We start from the raw sequence: 10,301 nt of genomic DNA on the forward strand, positions 1-10,301 counted from the left end.
TTGTTTTTTATACCACATATACGTAAATGATCTCTCTATGGAGTAAATAAGACTTTTATTGGGCAATAAGAATTTTGACTGGCAAAGCACTTTCCCCCCCCAGTTTTTCGACTAAAGACCATTTTATTTCAGTTTTTGGGTAGTATTTTCGAGAGGAGGCGGGGGACTAGAATTTTAAGGATGGCTCAGCACGAAAGGCAGGTGGTTTCCTGATCTCGAGAGTTCTCGCCGAGCTGGTTTGGTGTATGGTGGGGTAGCGTAGAGAGTGTGGACTGGGACATAGATGGCCACCGGCTGGTCACTGGATGAGTCACTGGCAAGTCTGACAGGTGACCCCTGGGGGGCCCTGTGCGGAGTATCCCTGAAGATGGCAGGAGTGACTTACAGGGAGGTGTTTGGAAAACCGTAATGGGCTGAATTAAGAGACAGAAGCTCGAACTTGGGTTCTTCTCGTGAAATCTTAAAGGAAGCCACATCCCTTGTGAAAACCTGTTTGATGAAACGGATCCTTGTGTTTGGCCTTTTAAATTAACCTGTGCCTTGTTCCCCCTCTTCTTTAGGTTACTTTTTCGCAGTACACAAACGTGGTTGTTTTCGGTGTGCCTCAGATGGTGAGTACGCGTCCTCCTGTCCCTGGTTGGTTGGCTCTAGGTCCCGTGTGGCCCCTCCAGGTCCACCACACCGTGTCCTTGGCCGCCTGCCCCCGCGCCCTCGGCGGCCTCGCAGGGATTCTGGGGGCACGTCGGATTTCAGTTCACTGGCTTGACAAACTACTTCAGGGCCTTAAAACTTTAATCATAAAAGATTCAGTCATGTTAAAACTTTTGCTTCAGATAAAATTCTCAATGATCTCCCTAAGCCCTAAAAATTCCAATCTGGAAACTGCTTTATGAGCTCCCGGTGTCTAATGTAGTTGGAGATTTTCGTGGTTGCTCACTCACCATCCAGCTGAAGTCACTTGGGAGAGTTAATGGCATGTTCCCTTCGAATTGATCGTTCCTCCGATTTTGCAATGAGGCCGTTTTCGGGGCGGGTGAGCGCTGGCTAGTTTCAGTTGACCTCGGCTGACTGATTTGTATCGAACTTTGATTACGTACTTTCAGAAGTGAAAATACCGTGGCATCTGTGCTGAAAATGGTTCTAAATTTAGCCTTTGGAAAGATGACCAGGATGGGATGCTTTTATTGTAATTGTTGGTTTACAGACCATAGAAAGAAATCCCTTTTCATCTTTCAAGGTCTATAATTGTAGCCATAATAATCTTGGCAAAATTGGATGTTTGCTAAAATGCCACTATGCAACTGATATGTATGGTTTTTAATTTAAAAAAAAAAGGATATTTACTTTTTGGTTGTTTTGTTTTCTTATTCACACTTTAATTTTGGTCGAAGGTGGTTTAGTGCTTGAGAAATTTATTCTTACTATCAGGATGTTGGGTACAACGCCACATTTATTTTTAAGTTGATTTAGAAGTGCTTTTGTTACATATTTTTGAAAGGAACAGGATTCTATATGTTTGGAAATCTCAGTAAGCCTAAATTTAAGATGAAACTGGGGTGTTTACACTTTTGTTATAGAAATCAAAAGAGGGGGGCGCCTGGGTGGCTCAGTTGGTTGTATGTCCAACTCTTGGTTTCGGCTCAGGTCAGGATCCCGGGGTCATGGGTTTGAGCCCTGTATTGGGCTCTGTGCTGCCAGTGTGGAGCCTGCTTGGGATTCTCTCTCTCTCTGTCTCTGTCTCTGTCTTCCTCTCTCTGTCTCCCTCTCTGCCCCTCTCGTGCTCTTTCTCTCTCTCCCTCCCTCTCTCTCTCTCTCTCTGTCTCCCAAAAGAAATAAACTTAAAAAAGGAAATTAAAAGGGGCATGAGTTTAAGTCATTTAAGAAACTGGGACCATAGCATTGCTATGGAACTTGATGGTTATTTACTACTTACGAAGTTTGGGCATTCCTTTGGATTAATTAGCATCTTGGAGCAAATAGATTTCATTTGAATTCCATGCTTTATGAAAATAGAAAATTAATATTTATTGAGATTTCCATGCCATTCTGAGAGGCCGGCCGATCCTGGCCTGAGTTGTGGGCTCGTGAGGCCCCAGTGGGGGGCAGCAGTGGCCTTTGGTGGGCACGTCACCCCGTAACCTGTGGGCTCCAACTCCTCGTGCGTCTTACCATGTTTGAGTATGGTCGGTTTTTGGAGCTGTTCACCTAGCAGAAATAAGAGTCCTCTATTTGTTTTTTTTTTTTTTTTGATGAATGTTTTTGCAATTGTTGTCCATTTTTCTGTACGCAGAGAAACCTTAAGTAAGGAACTTGTGACATTTCAGTGTTCCCAAGAAAAAGTGGGGCAGCCGAAGTACACAAAGCATCCATGTTCCCTGGAATGAGCCAGAGGGGTTCAGCCAGCATGCAGTTTTCCGTGCAGGTGCATTGTTCACGGGACCCACAGGGGATCGCTCATGCATGCAAGGCCCCGCTCGTAACCCTCATTGAGCTTCACCTACGTGGAGCAGGGAAGGGGAGGGACGGTGCTGGCTGGGGATTCAGGAGGCCAGCTCTGCTCTCCGGGGTCGTGGGAGCCGCGATCGGGTCGTCTTCAGTGAAATGCACTTCCCTTGTCTGAGCACTGGCCGGCAGTCCAGTCATGGCATCGTGGCTCAGCAAAGCCAGCGGAGCACGAATGTTCCTGTGGCAGCTGAGGCCCACACAGGCCCGGAGAGAGCTACGGGAGTACGTAGGGAACGTGAGAGGTGGGGACCTGGTGTTCTAGAACTCGCCCACCCCGCTTCTCATACCGCACTGACTGTCGAGCTTTTGTGGCTCAAAACTCATTTCAACGGATGTGTCCGTAACCCCCCCAGGAGTGAGGAATCTCGTCCAGATCTGGTAAATCCAGTGCTAGCATGGTAAATACCCACGTGTAACTTGAGCTTGTGTTCTTTTCAAAATGTGAGAAGATCAGTCCTGCCCTCGTTTAAAACGCGCCCAGGACGTCTTGCTGCTTTAAAGCAGTGAAGATAAGGCCTGAATGCTCCACGTGGCCTGAGGCCTGGCGTGGAGCGGCCCCTGCTTCCTTCAGCTCCGTGCTTGCCAGCCCCCTGCCCTTCTCCCGGCCCCTGGACTCCACTGTGTGAGCCGTGTTCTTCCCTCTGACCTAAGTCCCCCCAGCTCTCGGCCTAGTTGTCGAGCTGCTGACCGCTCACAGGAAGGGTGTCCTTTCCTCCAGGAAGTCATCCCTGATTGCCCAACCAGACAGACCCCAGTGCCCCTGTTTTCCATCTGCACAGTGCCTGTTCCCTCTCTGTAGTGAGACTGTATTTACTCACATGATGGCTTCGGCAGGTTTGCCGTGTGGACCGCACTGTGAGCTCAAGAGTGAGGGCCGGCCTGTCTTTGCTCCCAGACCCCCAGTGCAGCGGCACCAGCGCAAAGTAATGACTCAAATACTCATTAAATGAATGAACGAGTATGGTAGAAACATATCCGTTAATGACACTTCCTAGTGGGCTGTTAAATTTCATAACTTTCAAAGACTGACTAATTTAATTTTAGTTACAGATCCTGTTGTGAATTGATAAAGATAAATGATTCACAACGGAATCCTTTATCCTTCGTCCATCCATTCAACAATTATTTATTCGGTGCCCCTAAGTGCCAGGTTCTGTTCTAATCACTTGGGTACTTTAGTGCGTGAGAAAGAGAAACATCCTTGCCCCGAGGTGCCTATACACTAGTGAGGAGAGCAGCTCTTACCTGGGGGTACCTATGTAAGATGTGTCGTTCAGTAGCAGGAGGTAAGTGCCGCGGGGCAGACTAAAGCAGGAGAGGGAGGGGAGGAGACAGTACCCCTGAAGAGGACGTGCGGAGGTACGGGGAACGTGCCAGGCAGAGCCATTGTGGAGGCGCCCAGGGGTGTGTGCCTGTGGGGTTCCAGCAGCAGCAGGTGGGGGGGCGGTGGCAGGAGCAGGGAGAGGTGATGTCAGAGGGGAAATGGGGGCCGTGCTGTTGGAATGCAGACGCCGTGGTGGGTTTGGGCAGAGGAGCAGAGGACCTGCCTGGGTTGCAGAGGATCTCAGGCTGCTGTGTGGACGCCGAGTGCGGGCGGAAGCCAGGAGACGGGTTCTGAGCTCTTGCAGGCATCCAGACGGTAGGTGTGCTAGGCTCTTGTCCGGGCAGAAGCGGTCAAGTTCCAGAGGCATCGTGGAGATGCCAGCAGGATGAGCCGGCACATCCGGTGTGAGGCGTGCGAGAAAGAGGGACCAAGGGCACCTTGAGGGCTTTGGCCGGACTAACTGGAAGTTTGCAGTTGTGACTGAGCTGGGAAAGGTGCAGGCTGTGTGGACCGAGGAGGAGGGCCGGGGGTTCCTCGAGCCGGTGAAGCCAGAGATGTGTGTGGAGGTGTGAGGTTGGCAGTGGTGGGCGGAGGGGGTCTGAGACTCAGGAAGGGGAGGGGGCTGGAGATTGCACATCAGTCCCCGAGGGAGCTGAAGCCCAGGAGTGGCCGAGGTCACCCGGGAGAAGGCAGAGCGGGTCGGGTCTGGAGTTCTGGCCTCTGACAAATGAGGGCACCCAGCCAAGGACCCGAGAGGAGGCGTTGGGTAGGAGGAAAGCCCTGGGGGGGTGGCGGTTACCCTAGGAGCCCAGTGAAGCCAGTGTTTTGGGGAGGAGGGAGACGTCAAGGGGCTCAAGAGCTGCTCATGGGTATGGCTAAGTTGTCCTGTGTCTTAGAGCTGGTTTCAACTTAGGCTTAAAGTTTTGAAGATGTAATTAGAATATGACGAGTTCGTGTCACTTTGAGACCTATAATTGTACGAATAATTTTGAATTCCATTAGACAGACACGACACATCACTGCCTCTCTTTGTGCGTGATATCAAGACCCGGGCTCATTGCATATTTATGTGTAATTTAGCCAGTTAATTTCTTGTGATTGAAATAGCTCTTTTCATTTGTGGGTTTATCTTGACTTAGCATATGACAGTCATTGGGAAATAAAGGAAACCGTAAAAGAGAAAAGAATCATGGTAACATGAATAAGTTTACAATTATTCTTTTTATGAATAAAATTACCATAAGAAATCTCTGATACTTTGGAAACATACATATTGTCTCATTCTTCGCCTATTTAATGTTTCCCTCAAGGAACAAAACTTTCTTTTCTTTCTTTCTTTCTTTCTTTCTTTCTTTCTTTCTTTCTTTCTTTCTTTTTTTTTTTTTTAAAGAAATCTTTCACTGGCTGTTAAAAGAGTAGAAATATCCCATCCTTAATGGAATTTACTTTTGGTTATATTGGTATTAATTAATTAGAATTTTGGCTCTCTGTAGCCTTAGGCCATGTAGAGGACTTTCCCCAAGCCGCTTTTTAAAGATATAGATCAGGAGTAAAGTTTTTATAGAAGCACTGTCGATTTGTTTGTAGTTTTAAAGGGATTCGTTTTGCTCAGGTCTTGGTTTTGAGATAGCATTTCCCATTTAGAGGAACCAGGAATGTTTGAGAGGTGGTTGATCTGAGGGCTGAGTTGGGGACCAATAACAAAAGCCTGGGGTGTTTTGTTGATCCCAAGTCTAAGGAAGTGTTCAGAATATTTGTTGGGGGCACATCCAAAGGAGAGAGAAGCCAACTTGAGGAGGCTCCTGGTGGCCAGACGGGGGCAGTCTGAGCATCAGAAGAAACAAGGGTGATAGTGGATTACAACCCATTGAACGAGATAGGAATCTAGGAGCTGTTACTTATGGCAATAGGTAGATCGGTAGAAAAGAAGGGAGAGTTCTTCCTTATGGTAGAATGCTGACTGTCAGCCTGGAAGGAATGATGGAATTAGCAAATGGCCACTCTGCAACCGTATAGGGAAAACTGACTCAGGCGGGTCATCAAGAATGCTGCATCTCGTGAGGGACAGTTCGATGAGCGGCAGGATATTTACATCGTCTCAAGCTAAGTCTGACAAATTACTCATTATGAAGGAAAATAAGTAACCCCACTATGGAGATGCCAGGTGGTGACCATCAGTCTCAAAGCAGAAAGTCCTCACGGGTGCCTGACTCTGGGGCCCTGAGAAGCTCACCGCCCCTCTTGTGGGGCATCGCCAAAGATGCACGGGCTGAGTTGTCACGAACACGCATCAGATGATCCAGGGTGCGGGCCACTGGGGAAATAACTGGCCTGTATTCCTAAGGCTGTCATGAGACAAAGGAAGGTCACGGAACTGCTCCAGATTGAAGTAGACTAAGGAAACCTTCTAGCTGAATGCAATATGACATCGTAAGGAAAAACATCATAAAGGACGTTATTGGGACTTTAGGCAAAATTGGAATGCGATTGGAATTATTATTATTGGAATACAATCTTCAATATCCTGAATTTGATAACTGAGCTGGGCTTATGTCTTAGGAAGCACTGAGGCATCAAGGAACAAAGGGGTATGTGTGTGCAACCTATTCCCAAATGGTTTAGGAAAAATATTCATAGAGGAAGAGGGCAGATTGGAGAGAACAAATATGACAGAGTATTAAGAATTGGTGAAGCCAGGTAAAGAAGTGCGGAGTCCTTTGTTTTCTTCTTGCAACTGTTCTCTAAATTTGAAATGACTTCAGAATAACGAATGAAGAAAGTGGAAAAAATACTTCTAGGAGGTAAAGCTGGTAGGATCTGAAGATAAATTTTTAAGCGATTGTTAATTTGCCGTTGTGATTACGATGACAGTGTTTTCAGCGGGTAGATTGGTAATAAAAGAATACAAAAATGATAAAAGGATTTTACTTTTTAGAAGATATGTTGATTGTCAAGAAATTATCAGTGTATTATCGATACATTTTTGAAGAATTATGAAATATTTCATTATATTTCAAGTTGGTAGAGTCTATTTTTTCATGGTCTAATTTAATAATACCGTATCTCACTGAATCTAGATGCTGTCAATTTTAAGATGCCCCGTTGCAATTGAGAAAGAAAAAAATACTGCCAATTGTAAATCTAAGATTATGTCCATTGTAAGGTGTATCCTGATTTCAGAGATGTTAAAATGTGTGGGAAAATGTGTGAAATAGTTGAGACAGGGTGGATTGAGATGCTAGGTGGGAAAATAAAGCTGCTTCTCATTTTAATGACTGCCACATCATGGTTTTAGTTAGAAAATGGGAAATCTGTCATCTCTGCTAAAAATGGCTTATTTTATGATTGATAGAAGATGTTCTTGTAACCGTTGCTAATGTGACTTTCGTGATTTAATGGATCGTTTGATAATGTGTTTATGCCCCGGAGTGATCTTTTCTACAGCTACTAATTCCTGCACAGGTATTTTCAGGCCCTCAAATCCAAACGAGCATTTGGGAGTCTCTTCCTCCGACTCCCTGCTTACTGAAATAATGACTGTCGTTCTGCACAGATGCCACAGTTGGAGGAGAAACTCGAGCTTGAACTGAAGGATGACGCCAGAGTCATTGCTTGCCGGTTCCCTTTCCCTCGCTGGACCCCAGACCACGTCACCGGGGAGGGGGTAGACACCGTGTGGGCCTACGACCTGAGCACGCTGCGAGGCAGGAGGCCCTGAAGACGTTTCCAGCCGGTCATTCGAGTGTAGACTTTATGGAGAGTGGTTTCCCAAGTGATGGTGGTCTTCGGTTTCATAGAGATCTATAGCTGTGTCGTCAGCAAAGAGTCTGTTTTTCTTCACTATGGAATGAAAATCTATTACTTTCCTTAACTTTTGGAAAACAAACACAAGTTAAGAACAGCAGGTAGATTTAAAGTCCCTTTTTGTGGCATATTCAAAAAAGTGGTCTTCTTTATCACGCGCTCTGATGTATGAAAATATGACCAAGGGATGGTCAACGTTGATGGGCGGGAGAAGATGTGAACAGCTCTTCACGCTACAAAAAGTATGATTTAATGCCAGAGATGAACAGAAACACTTTTTAAAGAGGCTGTGCAGTAGGAAATGTTTGCAGTTTCATCTAACTTTATTCATACTTAAGATTTGTCTTTCTTTTTCTCTGTACTTCATGGCAACGTTTTCTAAAGGACTCAGGCGCTCCTATTTCATGACATTGATTAGGAATAATTTGTTGTGAGGCCAGCGCTTTACTGTATTTTCTTGGATCTGAGGTGTCTATACGTGTGCGTGTAAACGTGTGGATAGACACACACATTTGACCGTTTCTGAAGTTGTGACGTACCTTCCGGCTGATGGTGTTCTGTGTCTACGATCGGCAGCATTGTACATCACGACGTAGCTGTAGCCACCACGGATGGTATGTCAGATGTGATGCGAGGTGCTCAGAGGAGATGCAGGACATTCTGGAGTTATAGGTAATAACATAAGCCGTCATGAGCTTGGGCTCAGCCAGACCTGGGATCACATCCCTGCTCGGCGACCAGCCTTGCACCAGTGGCTTGACTTCCTGGAGCCTCGCTTTCCCGAGTGTCCCCAGCCTCTGTTGGGATAATGATACACCGAACAGGGGACTCTTTTTTTGTAAAACTCATGACGCGAAGTCTTTGGTCTTATCATTTTAGATACTAAAGAAGTCACAGATTATTTCTGCTAGTCGCATCTTTATTTTATGAAAGTAGCCATTCATTTAATATTCTCGTTTAGGAGAAGAGACCTGACTGATTTAGATAAAGACAAGTTACAGAAAACCTTTGAATGTGAATAGATAGGCTTCATGTATCTGAAACGTTAATCTATTAAATGGTGGCTCTGATAATCCCTGTGTATCACAGAAAAGGATTGAGCTCCCGATCGTACACCTGTAACCTAAATACCAAACTGTGTCTTCATGGAGGTTTGATAAAATGAGATGGTTTGTATTTTTAACTAAACTCACGAGAATACGATCAGTTTGAGAATTTTCATTTAAATGAAAAGCAACTGGGGACCCGTTCATTCATTCGGCGAATACTTCTTGTCTGCTGTGTAATAGGCCTGTCCGATTCAATGGTGAGTAGACATGAAGGACCCCTAATCTTATGGAAACGTGTATTCCGGAAGAGAGAGACAAATACGGGCGTGAATGTAAGTGTGTGTGTGAAGCTCTCTGAAAGAACTAAACAGTGTGACAGTCATGGGCACTTGTCAGATTTTTGGCTGCCACTGTCCATCCCTTCCCAGTAGCCCCCGATTTCTTTCCGAAGAGCAAATTCCCTACGACGGTGTGTAGTTTGGTGTCTGTCCCTGCCTGTCACCCCAGCCAGCTCTGTAAGTGGGCAAGGCACGCCTGGAGAGGGACCCATCGTGGCTCCTGGCCAGGCAGGTGTGACGGGCAGAGGTAGGGTTTTGTGGAACCTTGGGTGTGTTCAGTAATCTTCTAGACATGCTCCTGGCAGACTTGTGGAGGCATCAGGCTGTCTGCAAAGGCATATATAACTTGCCTTTTTGAGGTTTCTGGTTTAGCTTCCCAAAGATTAAATGGCCCCTGGTGTTGCAACCTCAGAATAAAATGGACCATTTCACGGAAGTGTTGGCATTCATGGAGTTTGTAAGCTCTCTAATGGATGGATTGATTTTTAAAAAATATTTATTCTTTTTTTGAGAGAGAGTGAGCGAGCACACAAGCAGGGGAGGGGCAGAGAGAGGGAGACAGAGAATCGGCAGTGGGCTCCAAGCTGTCAGCACAGAGCCCGATGCGGGACTTGAATTCCTGAACCACAAGATCATGACCTGAGCTGAAGTCTGACGCTTAACAGACTGAGCCACCCAGGCGCCCCTAATGGATTTTTTTAAATTTTGCATTTGAATAACCTGGAAGTGAGCTATAAGAATTTTCTTACAGGGGTTATTGTGGCTTCTCTGACTGGCTGGTTTAAGTTTTTATTGGTTCCCGGATTCAGGGTCTGAAATTTGCCCACAACACAAGGCAGGGAGCGAGACCTGTTACATTTGATGTCGAAAGTAGGATTCACAGACATCTGACCGATTGAAATCAGGGATGAGTGCTAGCTTGAGAAAATTTAAAGTTAAAACGACAACAAACAAGAATAGAAATAGAGCTTAGGGGTGACATAGCCTAACGAGCCATTGTGACCAGACCTGGAGGTTCCATTGACACACGGTCAGGGACTTGAGCCCATTCCTGTCTGAGTGCATCTTTCTCCCAAAGCATGGCCCCAGGGCTACAACCCTTGCCTTTCCCAGCCCTGCCAGATGGGCTCCGTCAGACCCTCAGCCAGTTCCGGTGTTCAGACCCCCTGAAATGAGCTTAGCTCTGCCAAGAGTATGGGAAACCGAGTTTGAAAGCCCGAGACCCTTCTAGATGCACCGGGCCCACCGTTGCTGAGAGATGCTGTACACCATGACAGGTTA

The 10,301-nt window shown here is 46.2% G+C and overlaps 2 protein-coding genes across 3 annotated transcripts in view; one reads left to right on the forward strand and one right to left on the reverse strand.

The window, feature by feature from the left end:
- The window catches only part of CCT5 (chaperonin containing TCP1 subunit 5), a 26,415-nt gene extending 22,143 nt beyond the window's left edge, over positions 1-4,272 (reverse strand). The window contains exon 1 of the mRNA XM_043601069.1: positions 4,267-4,272. The gene's annotated coding sequence lies outside the window, so the exon portion shown is untranslated. The remainder of the gene's footprint in view (positions 1-4,266) is intronic.
- Positions 1-8,836, forward strand: part of ATPSCKMT (ATP synthase c subunit lysine N-methyltransferase) — a 17,856-nt gene extending 9,020 nt beyond the window's left edge. For both annotated transcript variants that reach the window (XM_043601125.1, XM_043601134.1), the window contains exons 4-5: positions 561-611; positions 7,383-8,836. In XM_043601125.1, the coding sequence (XP_043457060.1) occupies positions 561-611; positions 7,383-7,547 (216 nt within the window). In that variant the 3' untranslated portion in view covers positions 7,548-8,836. The remainder of the gene's footprint in view (positions 1-560; positions 612-7,382) is intronic.
- Positions 8,837-10,301: the final 1,465 nt, after the last annotated feature.

This window comes from Prionailurus bengalensis, chromosome A1, assembly GCF_016509475.1.
Source record: "Prionailurus bengalensis isolate Pbe53 chromosome A1, Fcat_Pben_1.1_paternal_pri, whole genome shotgun sequence".
Taxonomy (NCBI): Eukaryota; Metazoa; Chordata; class Mammalia; order Carnivora; family Felidae; genus Prionailurus; species Prionailurus bengalensis.